Source organism: Numenius arquata, chromosome 1, assembly GCF_964106895.1.
Source record: "Numenius arquata chromosome 1, bNumArq3.hap1.1, whole genome shotgun sequence".
Taxonomy (NCBI): domain Eukaryota; kingdom Metazoa; phylum Chordata; class Aves; order Charadriiformes; family Scolopacidae; genus Numenius; species Numenius arquata.
The window spans coordinates 57,985,551-58,010,388 of record NC_133576.1 but is presented as its reverse complement, the minus strand read 5'-3'; the positions used below and the strand labels follow the sequence as shown (position 1 = coordinate 58,010,388).

General features: G+C 40.3%; 1 protein-coding gene across 1 annotated transcript; it reads right to left on the bottom strand.

The window, feature by feature from the left end:
- Positions 1-1,922: 1,922 nt before the first annotated feature.
- On the bottom strand, positions 1,923-23,079 carry CLTRN (collectrin, amino acid transport regulator). Its single transcript, XM_074154799.1, has 6 exons — positions 23,013-23,079; positions 22,575-22,633; positions 16,706-16,791; positions 9,868-9,984; positions 6,884-7,078; positions 1,923-3,882 (listed from the first exon to the last, which is right to left on the bottom strand). Exons 1-6 carry the CDS (start codon positions 23,077-23,079, stop codon positions 3,726-3,728), a joined length of 681 nt encoding a protein of 226 aa, XP_074010900.1. The 3' UTR covers positions 1,923-3,725.
- Positions 23,080-24,838: the final 1,759 nt, after the last annotated feature.

Sequence of the window (24,838 nt, the reverse complement as noted above, 5' to 3'; positions counted from 1 at the left end):
AATAGGAGCATATAGTCCACAAGCAGCCCATGAGATCAGCCCTCCAGGCTCTTCAGCACAGGCAGAGCCCCAGGGAAATACTGGGTCCAGTTGTGTGTACCGGACTTCAAGGAGGTCTAATAGAGAGAAGTTTAGGGGTGAGTACCACAGACAGACTCTCTCGAGACTTTGTACACTGTCCTGGAAGAGAAGAGGCAAACGCTGATGTGACAGAACTAGCTTCAGTCCAGTTTTCTCCAACACAGAGTAAGCACCAGCTTGCAGAACAGAGTGGTCAGCTTTCCTTAAAGCAAGTGGCAGAGTGGCTCAAGTAAGGACTTCAGCATCTGCCCACAGTTTGCAATCTTTCCTAAATGAATATTGATAAACACGGACTACTAATGTCATTTACAAAACCAGTCTGTGGTTGATACAATGCTGAAGGTTGCGCATAGCACATGGTCATGTCACAACCAATGTGGTCCTTAATTTAAAGAGGGCACTGCAGACTTCCCCACGTTTTCCAGCGCTCCAAATGCATAGCTAATGACAGACAGCATAAACAACTTACTCCTGCATGATTTGTGCTCATTCTAGCCTAGACATCAATACCCTCTCTCAAGTAAGCTCAACAGAACTGTAACATCCTCCCTGAAATGTCGACTCGTTGGGGATGTGGCGCTAGCAATAAACGTGACAGATTTTCTTCAAACAGAACTTCTCCAGCTTTATAGCTTCATTTAATTGAATTTTCTTTCTCAAATGCAGTTCTTGAAAATTTCTGAAACAGTTCAGTCTCCAGCACATCATGTTCCTTTGTCAAAATTCATTAGCATGACACAGATGTAACTGAAAGCAGAACCGACTCATCGTTTTAGGAAATAGTTTACAGTATAGTCTATGTTGCTTGTTACTCACTTTCCTGTTTATTACCAGGTTGTTGGATGGCAGGTGATTTAGGGAAAATAAATGGTGAAAATTACATAAAACATCTGGGCCAGATCCTCGAGGGATATGAACTGTCATTGTAACATTTGCAGGCTCTGGAGGACAGGCTTTACCAAATCAAAGTGTTGTTTTCTAATACAATTCTGCTGCACAAAGAGAGCAGAAAAGAGATCTATTTCTTCTGTAGCTCTGTGCCCTTGATTAACCTAGTTTGTGGCACCTATTTCAGTGAAAGAGCCAGTGCCAACACAGACTTGAAAGCGTTGCTAAGCGCGATACCTGCCTGTTCATCTATCATTTGCTCCTCTCAAGCCATTTTCTGTCAGCAGAGAGGATGTATGCTCTGGGTGAATCCCGTATCATCATTAGCAGAAAATTACGCCAAACTGCTGTAAAGTAATTATGCGGCTAAAAGGTGAGCTGGGAGGAAGTCAGTGATTAAATACTTACCACCAGAGTCAGCCCACATCACATAATGTTTGGTTCAGAGGCTTTCAATCTCTTTTCGAATCACTGGCCAGTGCCATGGGCTGAATTGAACCTTTGCTTAGGCCCTGAGAAGTATGCTCAGATATGCCTAGCCCTTTTTCATACCAAGTGAATTTTATTTCAGTATCATATAGTACAATACAGGATAACAGTAAATCTTAATTGATAGCTCAAGGTTGCTCTTGCACCGCCAAGATATTCTCACCAAAATCTTTCATGGTTTCTTGCAGAGGTGCTGCAGTTACAGCAATCCACTGTGGTCACACTGCAGTGTAGCTATCTGTCATACAAAGTGCAAAAAGTGTGAAGGTTTAGAAATGATGGGATCTGCATTACCTCAATAAAACTCTGCCTGAGTGAAAGACCTTGGAGCAATGACTGAGGAGGCAATAATAACACTGTACTCTATAAATGATCTTAAACACTGGTAAGCTTAATCTTTGACATTTCTGTCAGAAATACATCTCCATGTTGTGGATGGTAATTCTGAAGCACTGAGAAATTATGACTAATAACTGGCTTTATTAATCCTTTTCCAGAATGGAGCAGCACACCCTTGGGGATGCGGAGAAGATGCAGTCCTTGTCCAGAGGGACCCACCAGCAGGATATCAAAGACAACCGTTGACAGATGAGACCACGTGAAGCAAATGATCAGTGTGTTCCATAGTTTTATTTTGCATTTAGACCTTCTCTCCACACTTCCCCTAGCCTTGGGCTTCCCCTGCTCAGCACCCTCCCTTTGTCCCGCTGCTTCCCCTTCTCCCCATTCCTCCCCTTCTGCTCACCCTGTTCCCAAGAGCCAGCGCTGAGTCAAATGGACAGTCAAAGGTGCTCAATATAGCCAAAATGCTGAAGGATTTGTATCCTGAGAGACAAGAAACCTTTATAGCCTTCAGAACACTGAAGCTCTTGAACACTTTAATTTGCCCTGTTTTATCCCATTCCTGTTGGTGAGGAGTCTGATGGAATAACCCCAATAAGTAAATGGGGGTTGCTTTTCTAATATTGCCTCCAAACATGACACTGGAAACAGGAAGGCTAATGGTCACAGTAACGTGGGCAGCTATTTGGTGACTGCAGATACTGCAAGTTGCTTCAGCACGCTTCCATTCTCTGTGTGCAGTTACCCACACATACAACTGCCCTTTACTGGGGCCCAGTTCTTCTGAAATCAGTCAGAATTTTATCACTGATTAAAATGGAAATGGGATTAAGGTACAGAGACCACAGTCTGTATATATGACTGACTTCAAAGTAATCCAACAGTTCAGGGTCTGGCACCATTTGATGCCCTCAACTCCCGGCCACACAAACTGGGAACACAGCAGTGAATGGTCTCTGCTGACTTACCACCACCTACATGTTCTCCTCCGGGTCAGGTGCACCAAGCCCAGCAGCTGGTGTTTCAAGCACTGAATCTTTCAAAAGCTATCCAGCTGTCACATGAAGGTTCATCTGACCCCGGGTTAGCTATATGTTGGAAATCTACTTGAGTTTTATTATTAAAAAATGTAAGGAAAATTTTTTCAAAGAGCTGTGAAATGCCTTCATAAACTTAATGAGAGCTGGGCCACTAACCATGGACTGCACCTTTGGAAATTCTGCCCTTTGTTGCAACTTTTATTTTCAACAAATTTCAAACTTTTGCAACTTTTAATTTCCAGGTCATGTAATCTGTGACTTTGACTGCTAAGTGAAAAACATTTTTAGTACCAGACCTTTGCTAGCCCTAAAGCTATGGATGACCCAGATGCTTTTTAACCTGCTCTTATGGAGGCTGTGAAAGCTCGGGTTTTTTCCTCCATAAATGAAAACTTTCATGCACTGATCACTATTCCATCCAAAGGTATACTACTTATCAGCAAACAGAAGTCATTTTACAGAGAAACTTTTGTGTATGGCTTGAAATAAAGCCCAGCAAGAATTGACAATGATAGATGATCTCCCCAGTGACACGTAGGAATAATGAAGTCTCACATTTACATCAGGGAAAAACAAGCAATGGACCTATTTAAATAATCATTAAAATCAAATGTCTGACACAAGGCAAGTTTTGACCCTGTTCTGCTGTACATCTTCTGGAAATCTTTAATGGATATAATTTGAGGTCTTCTCATTTGCTTTGCTCATGAACAAAAGCTTTGTAATGGAGGTTCGAGTTTATGTGTTCTCAGCAAAAGGTTCTCTCGAGGGAAATTAAGTGAAAGGACGTTTTTCTTGTCTTCATGTTTGACATTCAGGAGTAGTGACGAGATAAGGTAGGCACGGGAGTCTTTCAAAGAACCGCCAGATAGCAATGGCAGCATTTCATAAGGACGTGAACCGTTCATCATCTGCTGCAAAGACTCCATTAACGTGGCCTGCTTTTAAATCCAGTGCTTCGCAAGGGATGCCATTTTCTACTGTTACTGTCACTTCGCCCTTCTCTTCTAAATTTTCTCTCTCTGTTGACTCTTTATTCTTTCTAAAAACAAGAAAGAGAAAATCATCTTATTCTGTTGACCTGCAGCACTCCACCACGGTTCCACAGACAAAAAACTGCACATTGATTCGGAAATTTATCATAGGTTGTGTTCTGAAAGGCATAATCCAGCGCACCTCTTTGCTGTCGTAAATATACCACGGAATGTTGGAGGCCCACAAATTGGAAGCCCTGGATTAGTGGTCTGAGATCAGGATTGGGAATCAGAAAACCTAAAGTAATCCTGTTGTAACTATGTTATAAATATTACTTAACCTCCTTATTCTGTAAAATGACTGGTGGGTGCAGAAGGAAAAGCTGGTGTAAAACAAAAATGGAAAAAATCTCTAAATTTGCTTTTGCTTTACATCAGGAATGACAGCACTGAAGATCTAGTCTGACCCTGTTATGCACGTCATAGATTTCACCCCATGACATGGACAAAGTGAAACATACTTTGTAGAAACAGATCAGCTTTAGACTATATACTCCAAATGTGGAGACTTGAGTGCCCTCACACTCCTTGATGATCTTCTCCAGAAGTTAGGTACTCTTAATGCTGCAAATCTGCATTTTTAGCTCAAACTTCATTAACAGCCACCTTCCTATCCAGTATTTTATACTTTTGTTTTCTAGATCAAATAATTGCATGGCTTTCACTATTCCAGGCTCCAGTTCTCACCAGAAAAATATTAAAATTATTCCTGAATAAAATTATCAAAAAATACAACCATGAGAAGATGTAATACAGAAGTATCAGTCAACATGTCTTGATGTTCCTTTAACTCCAGATTTATTCTGACCTTAAGATCTACCAGTTCATAGTTGAAAAACCTGCTGTGCTTTATAGCCTGCAGCATCAGCGGTTTCAGAGGATAAGAAACTCAAAGGTCAGCTCCATTGCTTCTTCCGATCCCACAGCATGTACTGTAACAATCTGACTCAGGACAATCGTAACAACCTGACTCAGTGTAACCGCTAATAACAGCGATATTAACAATAATAAAATTTTATGGGCCTTTGGGAGATTCTTGGCATTATGCACTTGCTGTAAGTAAACGGGGGGGGGGGGGGGGGGCAGCAGGGGAAACCTCTGACCTCTGTCTGCTGTATCTGCTCTTACAGTAATAAAAGGAGTGTTCTTTAATACAAAACCTGTGGGGGCAGAACATAAAAGAAGATACTAAGAAGCAGGTTCAAAAGAAATAAGAAGAGTAGGAGACATGTAGAATTCGTTGCCACAGGAATTCAGAGAAGCTAAAAATCTCTATGAGTCCAAGGGGAGAGTCAGCAATTTAAGGGAAAACATTGCGGGTTACCCAATACACAAAGACCAAACCCAGCAGGAAGGCCCCCAGATGCAAATTAGGTGCTGGGAGAGTAATAGAGGGAAACACTCTGTGTGTTTACCATGTTTTCAGTCTTCCCAAAGGCAAATGTTTATGGCCTCTGCTGCAGATGGGATTTTGGAAGTGGAGGGGTAGACTTCAGCCTCGTTCAGGACCGCCAGTAGAAGATGGTCCTGCCATGGGAATGTGCCAAATCTATTACTGAAGAGGGAGGTGTCCTATTGCTGCAATGACAGCAGAACAAACATAAGGCTGGGAGACAGTGTGTCTGATACAGATCACTGTAGAGTCAAGGGCAACAATCACACGGAACTCTTCAAGCTGCAGGCAGCTGTGGCTTGGAATTTTATATGCTGGCAGTGATGCACACTGAAGACTTCATTAGGAAAATCTTTCAGTTCAAGAAATGACGCATGAGTCTAACTCATTACTGGAACTCCATTATAGGCCAATCACGTGCTTCCCTGCCACCCTGAGTACGAATGGCCTCAAGCACCTGCTTCTGGGTTTATATGAACCAAAGCATTTAACTGGTATTTTAAAGGCCTATAAAGACAAAATGCCAGATTTATGAGAAGTCAACACCTTCCCTTGGGGCCAGATTTCCAACACAGCTTACTAGGCAACAGAGCTACCATTATGTCAGCTCTGGACAGGTTTCCAAGAAAACTCATTACTGGACATCCTGAAGTCTCTGACAACGTGGTCACATACTTCGCTGCCTAAAAATAGAGATGAGCATATTTGAAATTCTCTTATGTCTGGCTCTTCTTTCCAGAAGCCAAATAGCCCAGACCATCCCTTTTACCTCTCCAGTCTTTGCAACAGTAGATGGAAGATATATATGCTTGGTTTATCCTCTCTCTCACTCCCCCGCCCCTGCCTCCAGATGCCATTGATGCAAAAGGAGGTTTAGATTTCAGTCACAGATGAATCTGCTCTGAGGAAAGGTGACATGTAAGGGCAGAGTAGACAGAGGGAGAAGTGAAAAGGAACATAAGAACTAAGAGGACAACAAGAGCATGAGACAGAGAGAGAGAACTGGTCATGAACCTGTGGGAGAACTGGTCATGAACCTGTGAAGGGCTGGGTACTTCGGACTCATCAGGTCAATGGTAGATGAGACCAGGTACTGCAGTTCCATTGAGCAGGCCCTCTTCAGCTATACATTAATCATTATTGTGTCCTCTGCTGAGGTTTCCCAAGCTGCAGCAGCAAATTTTTTTTTTTAGCCCTGTCAGCTTTTGAGACTATTTCCCTGGAAGGGGCACAGTCACTCCCAGCCTTCTCCCCCTTGGTAGCTATTTGAGTAATCTGTGAGAGGAGGCTCACCTGTGGCATACTAAACCTTGAGAAGAATGACAGCAACTATCTTTGTAAAGCTATCATCTCTAGTCAGGTGGCCTCCAGGATCGTAGTCTTGTAATTCCTATTTCCTCATTACACCCCAGCGCTACTAAGGCATCTATACTTCACAGCTGAAAATTTTAACCCCTTTCCTCAGAAAAGGGCACATGGGTTATCTTTATCTATGGAGGAGTGGTGGGGCACAGCTATAATTTCTCTGAGGCTGATCTGAAAAGCAAAACCAGCCCAGGTGACTTAACTTGCCAGTCAGTATTCAGTTAAAACAAAAATAAAGCTAAGCTGCTTACTTCTTGTGTTGCCGAATCCCTGAAACAACGAGCAAAACAATTCCAGCCACAATAAGACAAAGAACAACACCAAATACGATAAGCCAGACAGGCGTGGAGGGTTCAACAGGAGGTGATAAGGTTGAGGTTATCTTCAGGAACTGGAGTGTTTTGTCACTCAGTAGGAAGGCGTTGTTGATTCTGTGCCGGTTCATCCTTCATAAAAACATAAAGAATATTGAAACTCTTTATAAAGGTATTTTGTAAGTTAAAAAGATAGAAGAAAAAAACCCAGAATTTTCATGTATGTTCTGCAAGTCTGGCAGGGCTGAATTTGATCCAGCATGATGTTGGTATGATTACAGAGACCTTCACTTTTAACATAGACCTTACCAGTAATCCGTAGACACCCACACACTTACAGGGTCTCGAACACCAGACTTTCGTATGCATTTATCTGAAAAACTGGAAATACAGATGAGACCTGAAGGACAGTATTATTGTTTATTTCTGTTTTGGACCATGTGCTGAAGACATAGCAGGTTGTAATCTGTAAGGGTGGCTCTGTTGTCTTGCTCATGCAGCATTCAAGGTTAGCATGGGAGTGGCAGATCTACCCTGCAATGCTCAGAGGATTTACTTATCAGTGCCCCTTGGCACCTCAAACTGAACCCTCCTGCATGTTATGGGCTGGTACATCTGCTCTTGCCGTTACCAATTTTCTTAGGTCCATAGGCACAGGATAATAGTTGGTCCAGAAGAATCCACCCCTATTGTCACCATGCCTTTCTTCCCTGCAGGATGCAGCTAAAGGGATTTGCACTTTGCACATTTTTTTCCATTATGAGAAACTGTAAGTCTGAGAAAAATGCTTTTTCATATGAGCCCTACAACTGCTACCCTTTAATTGACATCTTCACTCACATTCACTACTTCTAAGCATTTGCAGGTATTTCTGTATCTGAATCTATGCAGCCTTAAGAGGTTTGAGCAGTAGCTTTCATTAGCTTTTCCAGCATGTTAAAATTTTATGAGAAATTGTATTACATATATTGGTCTTGAGACATTCTTTTTGATTACAGTTGTATGATTTACAGCAGCTCTTTCTTGTATACAATTCAATTTATTTACCATAGAGCAAGTATTTCCTAAGAACAGATATATGGGAAATACAGGTGAGATTTTGCAGATTTCTTTTCTTGGAAGTCATAATGTTTGACTGTCCCTTAAACAGGAAGTTCTTAGCCTTAATGGAAATCTAGCATTCCTGGAGAGGACTGAAAGCCATTGCATATTATAAGACTCATAATACAGTAAGCTGTCTTTGATTTAGAAAAGATTTTCATCCTCATGATGATGAAAGGATCACTGTGAACAGCTGAAATAAGCATTGTTCACCCTCATCTAAAGGCTAGAGTTACAGAATTATGTGCTGAACCCCATGCAGGCAACTACAGGTGCATTTCATGTTTGCATATGCATAAATATACCTTGTGTATATTTATGCAAGATCTTGGGTCTCATACAGAGCTCTGAGAAGGTTTACCTTCCTCTTTATTCTTACTTTGTAGAGAATCTCATACAATAAAATCCTGGTCCATGGGTAGCGTTCTTATGTGCTACTGTAGTATGAAGAATTAGAATAATGGTTTAGCCTGCAATCAGAAACGGTTGAATAAAAAGTATTGTAGCTTTATAGACCATTTTATTTCCTGTTTCTAAGTTAGGCAGGAATTAAAACTTTTCATAAATAGCATATTCTTTGTCAGGTGACAGACAATGGTTAAAAACCAAACATACTATAATAGCATCCAATTTCTGTGGCAAACAGGGCACATAAAAGACTTAAATAAATCAGCTTATGCTACTGAATGTATCAAAGAATAACAGAAATGCAAAAACCCTGCATTCCAGCACTCTTTACAGAGAGCCTCAGTGAATAAATAATCTGCTTCCTTCACTAATGCTATGAAGCTATTGTTTGGTGTCTCTGTAGGAAATAGTTTAATCTGCTCATAAGCTTAAAAGTTAATCTTTCCAAAAGAACGCATACTCATTCATCAGGAATTAGGTATTACACCTCCATAGAGATAACATGAATTTTCAAGACAAAGTACAGAATGCCTAAAAACAAAGAGGTCTGTTTTCCACTCAGTGCTTGAGAAATGTACATGAGTTATGCTGCTTGTGGGAGTCATCCCTATAAACCCTTTATGTAGGTTTCGTGAACCATTGAAGTCAGATTACCCATTTTTTCTTTTTCCCCTCTTCAGCTCCACACTCTTGCTTTTATTGGCTACAGAATGCAATATTTAGTAGAAAGCAAACTGATTTGTACCACTTGGTACTTTGTACAAGCAATGCTCAGCTACGATATTGACTGGCATTCTAGACAGAGCTGGTATGAAAAGAATGTGAGTATAAGATTGTTTAAGCCAAGCTGGGACACAGCCAGCTCTTCTCATGAAGAGTTCACACGAGCTCTTCTCATGTGAAAGCTGATTTCCAAATTAAGTCAGATGAACTGTACTTGAGAAGCACCGAAAGGGATACTATGGTCATTAGTCCAGGTGTAGATGTGCATGTGGCATGCAATGAAAGTTAAATGATATAAATCCCACCCAGAAAGTGTGCAATTCTGTCATATGAGAGAGAAGGCTCTCTTGCTGGGAAATGTAGCAGCTGGATGAGAGCAGTGTATGTGCCACGCATTGGAGAGCAAATTACAAGTAGGACTCTGGAAAGGGACTCGATTTCTCGTGAGTCTCCAGTGTTGAGAGACTCCTTCCGAAGTTATTATCCCAAGGCTCACATGCTTTGCATTCTGTGGGCCTGTTAAAAATCCTTCTAATCTCACATGCGTGAAAGAGTACTGACCCCTTGGTGTTTTAAGTACTTGGATTAGTTTATCCTTAAAGAGGCAGAGTGCTCATTCATACAAGGCCCAGAGAGAGAAAGATCCTCAGTCAGCAAGGGAGAAAAGGTTGCAGAAGCAGTGACTGTACCTGATCGCTGCCTCTACCTCACTTCCAGGAACAGTTGTCACATTTTTGGAAGAATCTGTGACCACAAACCAAAATGACACCCGATCCGTCACATTGCAGAGTAGCACATTGGAAATTCTGCAGATGGTTAAAACAAAAATCATTAAAGAAGCGTGGAAGGGATTATTGACATATTTCAGATTTTCTTAAAGTATTACTTTCAGCTAAAGAGGGAAAAATTCTTACTTTTAAAAAAGTTGACAGTTAATGCTCAAAGAAGAAATATCACTCAAAACATTTCCCGTTTCCCAATTTGATTAAAAAAAAATTAAGCTTATTGAGACCAAACTTGCATGGTCTTGGACATATATTTAGTGTAATCAAATGGACAAATACATATTTGTATCTTAATCATCAGGGCCGTGACAAAGGCCATATAATAGGGCAAACACATTGGTGAACTAAGAATTTTGGTTTTGACAGCTAATACCACAGGAACCAGTCATGGGAGATTCCCCACGTGATTTTAAAGTGAGCGCAGTCCTTCTGCAGGATACATTTGTTGGAGGGAAGAGCAATGAAATTGATGTTATCCTTTTTGACATCTTTGTTCAGAGTCATGCACAGAGTGGAGGCTACAGGCTAAATTTAGACATTCTACTGGCACTGGCCTATGCCCTTTAGCTTATGCTAACGACAAATACTTATCTTACCTGTTTTAGAAGAAGATTGCTCAGCTTTATACAAAGTTAATAGTGAAAGGGCAGAGGTACGCAGCTTCTGATGGCATACTATGTAAAAAGTGTGTGAAATGTTTTTTAAATGCCTTTTTTCAGTTTCTTACAAATTTGTTTTCTACCACTAATACTAGTAAATGGTGGAACTATCATTAGAAAAAGAAAGGCATCATCATGATTACTTAAACTGAAGAAGCGAAGGCAATACATTAGTATCAATAGTGACTGAGGGTATATGGTGCCCCTGTGTTCTTCTATCTGTTCCTAGTTTATTCACACAACTAAGAAACAAACCAGCCAAACATGTGTCATACACAGGAATTATATAAGATGGCATTTATTACTGCATGGTAAGAAACACAGTATGTGCCATAAAAGGACAGCCCAAACCTTTATGAAATCAATGACAGATAGCTAGAGAGATAAAAATGGGGAAAAAAAATTTAGTTGTATATCAGTAATATATTACCCAAAGAATTTTGCTTAGGCTTCAGATTTATTGGCCATGTCCAAGCAGCCAGCAGATATTCTGAAAGTCCAGGGCCAAGAATTAGGATCATTTTTATTTCCAGAGAGGAGCCTGGACTTGGTTCACCTTCACACGAGGTCTACCTGGCCACAAGCACACCACAGCTGCCCTGTCTTAACAGGCTCCACTTGGGATGATCCGTCTTCAGATACTACCTGCGGTTCTGGAGAAGGAAACCCTGCTGTGAGCCAGCAAAGAAGAATGCAGCTCCTCTTTTAATTATCTACAGTGATGTCTGAAATGCTCATTACTAACTAGTATAATTGGTTTTAAACTTTGGCCTGCCCGTCATCAAAATCCAAGTTTTAACATTTGTTTTCCAGCCTCTGCTCTTTCTCCTTTTTCTCAGGGTGACAGATCCCCGGCTGCAAGCCATCTCCCCTGCCACAGAGCTCTGCTTTGTAGTGCCATCTGCTGGCTCATTATAAACATAATTAAATAAACTCTACAGTGGCCTGAGGAGCAGGAAGCATGGGGTAGGAAGGAATGTAAGGGAACCAAAATTGCTGATGAATGTGTAGTCTCCATCCCTCTTTTAAGGCGGGACAGGCATTAACTTGATTACATCAGTTCATTATGAATATTTTGCAGAAATACCTTACTTACTGCTGAAAGCTTTTTTTTGGGTGGTGCTTTGGGTGCCTCAGGTAGTGCAACCTTTTGTTTTGCAGAGAAGGTATATATTCCATAGAGTTATGCAGTAAAATGGAAAGCAATGATTTTGCAGAGCTGAAACACCCCCTTTTACCTCTCTGGAACAATGTCAGTTTTGCAAATACAGAGATTTTTTATGGATAAAAGAGGAAAGCCATCCCCTGGAATTTGAAAAGATGTTCACATGAGTTTGCTGGCAACAGTCAAAAGATAAAAGCAGATTTATTCCTCCCAAAACAAAAGCAAAGCACAAAATTTAGAGGGGGGCGGGAAGGAAGAGTCTGCTTTTGGCTGGTGGCTGACAAACTCTTGCTGACTTCACAGAATATCTAAAATTGTATCTCCAGTGAAAGTTTTCCATCAGGAGAACTTATAACAGTAGGACCTAAATCTTCTGGCTACTGCAGTTCTTAAAGTTGGAATTTCTGTGGCGCAATCAAAAAGTGGTCCAGGTAGAAAATCTAGGTTTGTGTTGCCCTTGATGTTCTCATAATGGAGTGAGTGCAGAAAGTTCGATCCCCAAAGAGAAAGATAAATTTGGTAGACAAAGACTGGCAGAAGAGCTTCTCTTTCTCGTTCAGAGACCCAGAGAAGCTCTTCAACCTGGGGTCTTCCCTACAGTGTCAAGGGCTTTCAGCTTGAGATACAGCAGCCAGTCATCATTTTGGGCAGCATTTCTCTTTCTCTAGAACAAACAATATTGAATTGAGCAGCAAGGGTCACACTAGGATATGTAAATTTTGCCTCCTTTCTGTTCCCTGTTGTATCTAAAATCCTTGCTCGATTATAAGCACCCAAAACCTGGCTTCACTGCCACTTTTTCATCAGTGGAATCTGAATGCTGTAAATCCTTCCAGGCTCCCAAGAGAATAATACTGCTCACGAGAAGTTCAAAGGGGATTGAGTAAACACCAAAACAAACTGAATCAACAAGCACCAATGCAATTTCTTTGCAGCAGATACACCTTTTTTTTTTCCTGTGCTATTTGTACATAGGTTTGATTCACAGTATGCAGAAGCATTAAAAAATTACACCTTTACACTTTTTTAGATTCCAGAAACATGACTTCTTCATGCACTATGCTAATTAAGAATATTTGTAAACAAATATGTGGACATCTTTTTATTTCCTTAGAAAGTGATAGACTTTTGTCATGGGGATAAGAAGGCTGTTATTGTCAGAATGACAAAATCCTGGTCCTGACCTTATGGCACCGTGGCAAAAGTCCAAAATTGCAAGTGAAGACCAGTCAGTAGAGAGCAGAAAACCCTGATGGTTCCTTGGCCTGAAACAGCAATATTGTTCCTTATGGAGATTTAAAGGATTGTTTAAGGGTAAGAAAGAGCTGCCAGAGACTCAAAGGGAGCAGGCTGCCTATAGTGGCCATTAGCTCATGGGAGAACCACGGCCCCAGGTCCCAAGCACCTATCTCCAGCTCTCCTGAAAGCATCAGGCCTCTTCCAACCTAGCACTGCACAGCTGCTCCAGCAAAGGAATGCTATTTTCTTCCTTTTTGTGAGCAACAGCCATGGGATCACATTGGCGTAACAGCTTTAACTCTAGAAGCTTATTTTGTTGTCCTAAGTGGTCATAACATTTTTAATATGAAAATAGCATACATTAGGAAGATGGATGACGTTGATGAATTATTTCTGGTCACTTCATGAGGAAAACTGCAGCTTTTTTTATTTACAAATGGGGAGAAGATGTACCAAAAGTAGATTCTGTTACTTGAGTGAAAATAAATGTGATGACATTCTTTCTGCTCTAAAGATTAACTAGTCTTAGGCCCAAAAGAGATGCATATTATTTCAAACGAGTCACAGATCAGAGAAACCAGGGTTACTAACACAGACTACAGACAATCATTTTTTAACACTGAGAGATCAAAGGTTGGCTTACGTCATTCATGAATGTATGTACTGAGAATGAACTGAAAGGCGATATATAGAGAGGGAAATAAAGGATTTCTATTTCTCCACTGAAAAAGAAGTATTTATTTTACCTGTGTTCATAACTACTGAGTAATTGATGGATTGTGTCTTTCTTCTGTTTCACACAAACTTGAAAATTTGACAAGCCTTTCAAACATTAAACACAGCTCCATGGTTTATTAAATTTTAGTTTAGAAATTAACTTTAGAGAACTTGAGATGTAACGTGCAGACCTGTCCATTTCGTGTTGGGTCACTCAGTGGTTACACAAGTGCAACAACAGCATCAACTGCAGCATATTCAAATGCTTGTCATTGCAGGCTGGTTTTTATCCAGCTTCAGAAGCCTAACAAAAGGTGACTTTGACTCTCAAAAATAATGGGACGGGCTGCAACAATGGTTATGCTGATCCACCAGACAAATTATCTGGGGCCTGATCCACCTTGCTGAAGCTAATGGCATTTGGTCTCATGTGGGAGTTAGTTGTGGCTGTGAATTACTGCAGGGCTGTGGGTGTGTTAGAAATTAATGGGATGTTAAAGGAGAGGTTTGTCACATCCTGGTTATGGCCCTGTGCAGAATTTATACCCTGGCAGAACCAGTATTTGGTTGTGTAAAATACTGGTGAATGTTTCATAAGTCTTTATTTTGACAAAAATCTTTAATTAACCAGATGCAAAATTTGGGTAACTTTAGATGCTACCAGAATGCAGTCCCAAGCAATTTGGTCTTTAATAACAGATTAGTTGATCATCTTTTACAGCTTCCAAAGAAAATCTGTAGGCATTTATCTATAAAAAGCTCCTGTAGCATAATGTAATTTATTTGCCACAAGCTCTTGCTTCTGCCTTCCTCTTTACCTCACTGTGAGCCACTGCCACTATCCTTATCAGCTATGTGACAGCGCCACTCCTGTGTGCACCGAATGCTTCTGTACCCTCTGGGATGCTGAGGGCTCCCACACCTCCACACCCATTGCAGAGAAGATGGAGATGGACTGCACTCCTTCCTCTGTACCCAGTTCCTTCCAGCTGCCAGCCATGAGGGTGGGGAAAGGAGTGCATTATTTCCACAACTTCTAACAGGATGGAGGATTTCATAGCTTTCCTGCTCCCATGTAACAGGCAGGTTATTTGGGGTGTATTGGGAGGTCCACCTAGCTCTCCATCACTGAACGGGGACTCCGAGGTCTCTTGGGATTTGGGAGAGATCTGCAGATAGGAAACTCCTCAGCCTGTTGCCTAGTAAGTTGTACCAGATCTCAGAGTTGTACTTTGGCTGACATGCTGTCTACACAGGTATCTAGAAGTCCTAGATCAGTTATATCTCCAAGGTAAGCCACAACAAGTTATACCCTGTAAAGAAGTTCTATACCATCTTAAAAAGAGGTAAAGGTGCCCACACCTAGCTGTTGCCAAATATGATACTGACTTCTGCTCTGACAAACATAGCGGAAAGAAAGTATTGATGTGTGCAACCCCACCTCTGAACTAGAGCAACACTGACATTGTCATATGTGTCCATAGGAAAAATTGTCTTGGTAGGAAACTGAATTAAGTGAGCATAAGTTCTGTGATTTCCTGGAGTAGACAGAAATAACTTCCATTAAAAATCCTTTCATACTGGCTTGATTTTTTACCATTCCTGCACCAAGCTTTCTAATTTTAGTTGAGTCTGCAGAGAGCCACGGTCCTTGAAGAGGAAAAAGATCACTGGCTTCTGAAGCAGGTTTTTTGCTGTGTGAAAGCACCATGACTTTGAAGGAAGAGAATAATTTAAAAAAAGGACTTGGAACTACAGTAAGTATATAAAAGCGAAGCTTTATGGATCACATACTGGATGAAAATTCTGCTAATTTGAAAACCTGAGAGAAAGCCCTGCATAATCACCTTTAATTAGCTTGTATCTTGAACTCATATTTTATAAGTGTCATTTTAATTGTGTGCAGTAGCATACTTGGCTGGTTTTGTTAAGCTTGGGGTAATGGCTCTCTTGCTCAAAGGAGACAACTTCTGAGGGACAAAAATGAAACAGCAAGGAACAAAACACTCGTGTTACATGGAGGGGGAAATCACTTTCTATTTAAGAGAAAGTGCGGCAGCCACAATAATCCTCATGTGACTAAAGTTAACTAATATCTTTGCAAATATGGAGTATGCTTCATCTGATGCAATGACAGCCTGAAGCAGTTTTTTTAAAAGTAAATTGAGATCCTTATCCTCATTAGCCTACCAGAACCATAAATCTTTCCTTTAAGATTGCAAAACAATGAAAAAATAATAGGCCTATAGAAATACACTTGCAAGGTTTCTCATTTAAGACAGATAAGAATATACTGACAATATAGCTTGCTTAAATGATCTGTCTAATCTGGTATCTAATTTCTTTAGTAGCAAGGATCAGAAGCATGAGAAGAATATTCAATACCTCAGGGTAGACTTAATCCCAAAACCAATTAAAGGCTGATTTACGTCTGAACTGAAACATCTGAAACTTCTTGATGCTAGGTTAACTCAACCGCTGAAATATTAGGCATAGATACAGCCAGCAGAACACAGCGCTAAGCATCGCTATCCACCTTCCGGTTCTCCAAATCGGCTCATCTTCAGTGTACTGCTGAAGCTGTGCTCTAAAACAACGTGCACCAAAGCTGCTTATTCAAGGATCCGTACTGCATTTCTTGACCTTGCTAATGTGCCTTGCCTTCGCCTCCAGAAGGTATCGTGTCTTACTGCCAGATTCTGCTAGAGTGAATTGGCACAATCCCACTGAGATCCACAGCTGTGTTACTTCACATCAATAGGGACACTGGTCCAAAGATTGAATATTGCTTAAGGCAGAGAGGGTGTGATGTTTAACATATATCTGATGTTTAACAAATATACTGGAATGGTCTGTTTTCAGAATCTGTGTATAATGATTTCTACAGTTCAGCACAGCAGAGAATGGGCCACTACATACAGCATTGTTAATATGTATAAGGCAAATCAGAGTAGATGCTTACTGAGTTGTGCTCTTCCTGGAATATTTTCTCATTGCAAAAGCCATCATTGCTTTGAAGAGGTACTCTTCATTGGCATCCCAGGCATACTGTAAAGGAAGATGGAAAATAATCAATTTCAGCACCAGTGCTGGCAGTACAGAGAGGGAAAAGAGTCACTGAACTTGAAATGCTATATTGATCAAGAAAATGAATAAATTCTCTGGTTGTGCTATGAAAAGAAATTCCTGCACATTATTTAGTGTGCACAAAGGACTTTTTCTAACAGCTGCTATAAAGTGCGATATAAAGTACAAAGAATGTTTCCAAAAACTGAATTAATTGAATGTTTCTGAAAGTCGACCAAACTGGAGATGTAAAGTTTCTTGTAACAAAGACTAGGCATATTACTAGAATTCTCCCCACACAGCTGCACCCATGGCCTTGCCTCTTTTGCTGGATAAACCCTGTTAAAGTAGAAGGTTTAAATTCATGCTCAAAGACCATTTGCCCAAAAATAAAATAATAAAAAAAAGCTAAGGTTGAAGGTAGTCTCTGGGAGTTGGATGTCAGGACACCAGGAAATGAAATGAGATTATGGCCTTATTGCTGCACACCATCTTTGCAACAAGAAGACAGACTCAACTGTAGTATAAATTACTACATCGCACGTGAGACCAAAGAAAATAGCATCCTTACTACTTCATTAATGTAAAATGCAGGCTCCAAAAACTGTTCTCTGTTGTCTTGATGAAAAATCATGCTTCCATAATTTCAGTTTTCTGAGATAGCTTCACTAAGTTCCCCTGGGCTTTCATTCACATATGCAATTCTAATGACCTGTAAGAACTGCACCTATTACTTTTTTATAACAAGAGCCATGACTGAGGCATACTGATTGAATTTCCTCTTTCAGCAGATTACAAAGATTAATAGTTTCTTGGAATGATATTAATGGAGGTTAGAGGCAGCTTTCTTCAGTCAATCAGAACACAAATCTAATCTTTAACTTTCAGCATTAAAAAAATCTGCACTGTAATCATCCAAACCAGAAACCAAATGATGTGGATACTTAACCCTGTTGGAAACTTGGACCTACTTTTTCATGGGCCTTTATAACACATTCAAAAACCACCAATGTACATCAAAAAACAGTAAACAGCATAGAAAATGCCAAATCTTAATTCTACTTCTTAAATTCTGATTTTGGATGCATGGAGCTGCAACCTCTCTGCAGAAAGAAGGAATCCAACTTCCAGTTCAGCCCTCATTTTGCTCTAATACCCTATGGACTGGGAAACTACACCGGGAGGGCAGCTGCCATTTAAAGGGCAGAAAGTCATACTGATCATATTTATCCCTAGACAAATGATGAGTTGTGAAGTGGGCTCTCTGAAATACAGTAGGACAGGGACAACAAAGCTGAGCAATAGACAACTTGAGCAGCATTAAAATCCAGATGCAGTCCTGAGAATCTGGGTTCTGACTCACCACTCTTGCCTTGTAAATGAAGGGAGGTGTAAAGCATACTGTGAGAATGCATGCCAGTCTGGGAATTTAAACTGAAAAAAAAAAAAAAGACACTCTTTGAAAATAAATTATAAAAGCCTGTACTTTGATCCCACTGCACTGACTAAAACAGGACAGTAATGACAACAACTAGTACTAAAAGAGAATGTAGTAGAGGAATTAATATAGATGAGAGCCATAAAACTATTTATCGTAATTTTAAAGACATCTGTATTTAAACCACAGAGCACAATTTGCAGCACTAAAAGGGAAGATGTTCCTTTTTCTGTGTGTGGTACTATTGACTAAATCCCTACATGCCATCTGCAGTCTTTGAGAACAGGTCCAAAAGGACAGAAAAAAACCCCATTTGTTATCCAGTGGATTAAACCAGCTGTGGAGATAATGTAATCTGTTGTTTTGAAAATGGATAATGATGAAGCACACTCCATTTCATGCTTACATGGACACAAATGCAATGCAGCACTACTAAGTATATATACTTATTTATGTTTAGTGCAGTACATGTATATGCTTGATTTATCATTATCAAGTATTTAGTTTTTATAAACAATGAAGTAGCCTAGAGGTTCTTCAAGTCAGAGTAACAAAAAGGGTATCTCAAAAGAGGGAAAATAATTTGTAGTGAGGATCTCCAGCCCCAGCTGAAAGAGTAAGCACTTTAAAAAAAGACAGAATAAACTGAAAGCTGCCCAGGGAGGTGGTGGAGTCTCCTTCTCTGGAGATATTCAAAACCCGCCTGGACAAGTTCCTGTGCAACCTGTTCTAGGTGGACCTGCTTTGGCAGGGGGGTTGGACTAGATGATCTCCAGAGGTCCCTTCCAACCCCATGTGATTCTGTGATTCTGCAAGAAATGGGGGAGGAGACCAGCAGAGAAAGCTCAGCAGAAATCAGGGGTCTGCTTGAATGAGGAGAAGACACTGCAGACAACCTTCTGGGCCAAAGGGCAAGAAGCCCCAAGAAAACAGTGATCAGACAGGAGGTAGAGGAGAGGGAGATGGCTGTGAGCTCCGTATGAACAAGAACCTCTGTACATGACTGCATGCAGGAATATGCAAGAGGAAGCAACATAATGAGGAGGAAAAGTATGGCAAGAGTACCTTTAAGCTAATCAACTGTATCAAGTGGGCATAAATTGCTGGAAGCCAATTTCTAACCATCAGCTTTCTCTAGTTGGAGGTATAGGTGCAGAGAAACCTGAATCCTTCTACTATGGGGCTAATCAGTTTCATCAATTGCAAACACCTGAACCACAGATAATGACTGAGGATGTTGCTTCTATTCTTATGTTCCTGTGAAGTGCAGCTATTGATGCATGTTTTGTGCTGCTACAGAGGAAACGTATTAAATATCATTTACAACCACACACTACAAACATAAGATAACTCTATTATCAATGAAAAATTACGTGATGGTACGAAAACTATTAATGTTTACCATCTTCTTTGCTCTACAAAGACCTTGGGTTAGTCAAAATTGCCATCATTTATATGTTAAGGAAGAGCAGAATTAGACGCAGCTGACTGTGAAAGCCAGTCCTAAGTGCCTGTTAGTGAAAGAGGAGGTTGATGAGATAATAGGTAAAAGATGATGAACATAGATTGTCAGTGGGATGAAATGCTATAGTAGTGCTCTAAGGAAGACAAAATTTAAACTAGTAGAACAAGATTATAATATTACAAGATTGCCCTGAGCAACCTGATCTGATTTCAGTGTTGGTCTGGCTTTGAGCAGCGGGGGACTAAAGACCTTCTACGGCCCCTTCCCTCCTGAATGGTTCTGTGTTTCAACTAGACAGCCATTCAGACTGCAGAGTGGCAACATACATGCGAACACGCTTCTGGGCCCCACTTGGTGGCAGGACATCAGGTGTACGTCAGCCTTTCTCCCCTTCAGCCTCTACCATGAGAACAAACTGAATACATGAGCCAGCAGGGAAGTGTACCTTCTACTTTACCTGGCTGCAGCCCTGATGTGCCAGCTCTTTGACTCTTAGGGTTAAACTGAGTGGTGACACAGAGTTACACAGATTTCTCAGTGCACATCTTTGGCTCTTTTGAATTAACTCTCTACCACTCTGCTAACTCCATGAGTAGGAAGCAACTAGTGACTAGCAGCTATTCGAGAAGCCACTCATGAAGTTAACACCATATTCAGAGAGACTCATAAATCACCTTCCTTCCATTAAGGCTTACAGACACCCTGTTTCCTCCCACCAGTTAGCAAATAATGCCTCTGTCAAGTACACTCATTATTTGCAAATAAAATGATAACAGCTAAGTACCTACTGTATCTTAGCTGCTCTTTCCAGCTCCACCATGCTAAGAACTATATAAATACATTAAATGGCACTCCTTGCCAAAGTACAGCTTACCTTGTGAACAAATTAAAAAATTGTGCCCTGTCTTTATTAGCATGGCACAAAGTAGATGGCATGCACTAAAATATGTGGAAAACTATACTAACCTGTTTCTTATGCCCCTGAATGTACATTGGAGTTATCCTGCCAGTCCTCGAGCAAAACACCCACAGTATCAGGATTTTCTGTTATCATCTAGCTTGAAGTGACTTGGAAATGAATGAAACAGAATTCAACAGCAAAGCATCATACCAAGATATTCTAAGATGACTGTGTCCTACTGTGATACAATGACAGTATTACCCCTTTCTTTGCTAAAATAAATAAAATTTTAAAAGTGTTCCAAATTCTTCAACCAAAAGAAATTTCAGTTTGATAGTAGTTTCAGTTTTTAATTTCAGTCATTTGCAGAGAAGATTGCAATGGCTACGAAAAGGAACTATTACCTCTGCAATTAATAAATTGTTCATTATTTGTGGGTAATTTTGTATGGTATCATACCAGTTTCAGGATCTGTTGTTCTAAAATGCTGTTCTGGATTGTCCCATTCTTAGGGCTTTCGCACATGTTGTTGTATGAGATAGACTACTCTCTATCTACAAAAAACAGTAGACTCCTCAGTTATTGCTTTTTTCTTGTAATACAAAGTGCCTGTAAGATTAATGATTTCTATCATAGTCTTTTTGGACAAAAAATTAAAAAATCACAAATGATCAAACAAAACACCCTTATTTTACTATAGCTGGAGTACAAAGCACTAAGAAAGACCATTACTGGAAACTGCAATTTTCAGTCTTTGCTACTATTCTGAACCAAGATTGAATAAAAATATTAGCAGTTATCATCAAGAGGAGCTTCAAAAAAGATTTTGACATATTTTTAGCCACAGGATTACACTATTTTTAATAAATTTTTAAACAAACTAGGATCTCACCAAAGAGAATTGACTTCAATACGAATTTCCACAGACAAATACTTTAGCATGTATCTTGAATATTTCTTCCCAATTTGTCTGTTTTTTGAAGTTACCAGTGGAATTAGGTCTCTGCTAATGTTTGTTTAAATTACCTGATATTTCAGGGTAATTTTAGAATGGCTTCTACAGTCATAGTGAAATTCTCGTATCTTCAATCTCTTATAATACGACTAAGCTACTGCTTGGTGTTTCCCAGGGGGGCTCCTAACATAATCAGACACCAGGCTTCCAGTAGAGATGAGTGTCCGAGACATTTCACATCTAATTTTATGCTGAGCCCTGTAACACGCTGCAGATTTGCCCTAAGCATTCGAAACTGCAAATGAAGTACTGGGCTCTGCCATATTTCATAGCACTTTAGATCAGGAAGGACCATTCAGTTAACTAACGTCTCAAACTCTTATGTATCACAGACTCTTACTGCCCACACCAGTACTTCCACATTAAGCACAAGGACTTGAATTAAGCCAAAGCATTTCAGTCCTCATGAGACTAGCCTGTGCACCACAAGCAGAAAGGCCACTACCCAAAGCCCTACATTAGTAGGCAATTGATGAGATATGCTTGAATGATCTCTACAGATCATGCATGTCTGAGAGCCTACCATGAAGTCCCATTTCATAAAGACCTAACAATCTTTTCCCGCTTCTCTTCCCAGACATGCTTGACTTTAGAATTAGCAGGCTAAAGCAGAAGTGCTTCTCCCAAAATACAGACTTAGATTTATGCAGCAGCTCTCATGCACTGTGTCACATCTCTACTGTTTTTCCAGGAAAAAATAAAATCTTTGACAGAAAATTATCTTTATGAAAAGGCAAGCTTTATAGTTCTCTTAAAGGATGCCATTTTAAGGAGCAGGTTAGTCAAATGTCAAGAAATGGATGCCTGGATCATGACTTGAACAAGCTATTATAATTAACACTTCAGAACAAATTGCTTGTGCCGTCTTCAGAAATTTTACAATATATATTACTTCTGTTTTGACAGATATTCAGTTAGAAAGAATATATGAAGATACTTTACTTACTGCATTATCTCCCAAAGCTGTTTTGATACTAAGCCGCACTTTGAAAGCATTCTGTGCATCTGACACAAAGAGAAAAAAGCAAACATATATTGATAGTCAGCAACAGGATTTTAAATCATTTACTTCTCTATTTCAAAAATCACAGATTCTAAATGTGTGTTAAGAGCTCACTTGGTTAAGAGAACACAAGTTATTAACATAAAAAATGTCACAGCCCTACAAAGTCTCAGTGAGGTTTCCCTTGACCTCTTTAAAATAAATGAGATCAACTTCCATACTTAATTTGCAAACTCATAAAATAAGTGAATGCTCCATGTTTCAATCTTCAAACTGGAAACAACCAGTTAAAATAAAAATCTGAGAAGCTGACAGCTTTGTAGGCATAAACTCATAGCTACATTTACCTAGGGAAGGATGGGAATCACCTCCAAAACATACCTGGCTTGCAGAGCTCAGCATCAGCAATGGCAACTACAGAGAGAGTAAGCAGCAAAACCCGTAACATCCCGTCAGCGTGGAAAGGTTGAAGCAAAAAGAAGTGAGTCTCCCCTGTAAAGCACTCTTAAACTTTCTGTGACCCAGGATTAAAGCATCAGCAGCACAAGTGAGCAACCAAGTAAAAGGTTTAATAATTAACCCCCATTATTTTAGTTAAAACAGGCACCAGAAATAGCTGTCTTTTGTTAGTTATTTACTACCTTTCTCTATAGTAAAAAAAAAAGGCCTTAACAAGTTTTTAATTTTCCTTCTACCTTTTTAGAATAATAAAAAACTTCACACAGTGCTCCAGGACAACTTTTTTTTTTCTGCAGTGTCAGACAGGTACACAAGATGTCTGAGGGACATTGCACCAGAGCAGCCAGCGACTGCAATGGTGGGATGTCATGCTGTTATCCACAGCTGGTGAATTTGAAGCTTGGCTGCCACCAGATCCCAAAGGAATCTGCCACCTGGCTTCCTTGGGAAACTGGCTGGCCCCACCAAGGGCCCTTCAGGACAAAGGAAGGCTGGGCACCCTTTTCATCCCTCCAAGAGAAATGTGTGATGAACACAGAAGCCCTGGCCTCAAAAAACAGGGCTCCAGATTTGCCCCTCGTTTGCCTTCAAACTCACACCACTTCTGAAGGGCAGACCTAGTGGCCCCAGTGCTATGTCCCCCCATCCGCACCCCAGTCCCACTCCTGCATTCTGGCTCAGGAGCTTGCCTGAGCCTGGCAGAGCAAATGCCTCATTCCACCCCAAAAAAAAAAAAACGTAACTAAGGCATTGCTTTGCACAAAACCAACAGTTATAAAGGTGGAGAACTATTCTTTTGTTGCTGGAGGATTGTTATGGTAGCAACTGGACTAAGAAGAGGTGCAATAAAAGGACTTCACAGGAAGCATGTTGAATAAGGACATATTCTTGTTTTGTAGACGTGACACACTGTATACATATATGCACACGTGTATGTTAATATTTTAATGATGCACTCTACACTATTAGCCCAATGTTTACCAAGACAAAGAAATAAATGCAGAGGAGAAAAAAATTCAGAAACTGAAATCTATTGCAAATACTTGAACAGTCTTTGCAAACTGGGCAGCAAGACAGGACTATTTTATTCCCCTCTGCTGCTGTACCTGCCCTTGTAGCCACTCTGATTAAAGGTTAGTTCCTAAATTGAAGATTGCTTCAAAATTATTTTCAGTTGGTCCTTTAGCACTGATAAGTGTGTCTGGGGTCTGCAAACCCAAAGACCTTCACAAGAATGACTACCAGTGAGAAATTCTTAACTGACTGAATTTATGGAAAACAATAGCCAGTATTTACTATGTAAGAATACTTGGACTTTCAGGTAATGGAGAGGAAAGAGAGGAGATTTAGATTAGATATTAGGAAGAAAGTCTTTACTGTGAGGGTAATGAGACACTGGAACAGGTTGCCCAGAGAAGTTGTGGATGCCCCATCCCTGGAAGCGTTCAAGGCCAGGCTGGATGGGGCTTTGAGCTACCTGCTCTAGTGGGAGGTATCCCTGCCCATGGCAGGGGGGTTGGAACTCGATGATCTTTAAGGTCCCTTCCAACCCAAACCAATCTATGATTCTATGATTACTGTTCCAATAGTTTAATCTTATTTTTAGAAGTCACTGTCAAAGGACCTGATATCCCATCTTTAAAAGTCATTAAATCAAGCTGATTCCTGGGCATCTGTTTAGTCTCACTAGGCAACCAGCTCTGAGTACAAAACTATTGGATTCATTATCTGCTTAGAAGTTCAATCTA

Coding starts and splice junctions, on each gene's coding strand:
- CLTRN (XM_074154799.1), bottom strand. CDS start 23,079: ATGTTACGGGTTTTGCTGCTTACTCTCTCTGTAGTTGCCATTGCTGAT. Junction 9,985..16,705: donor TCCAGGAAGAGCACAACTCA/GTAAGCATCTAC, acceptor AACCATCTGCAG/AATTTCCAATGTGCTACTCT. Junction 3,883..6,883: donor GGGATTCGGCAACACAAGAA/GTAAGCAGCTTA, acceptor TCTTGTTTTTAG/AAAGAATAAAGAGTCAACAG.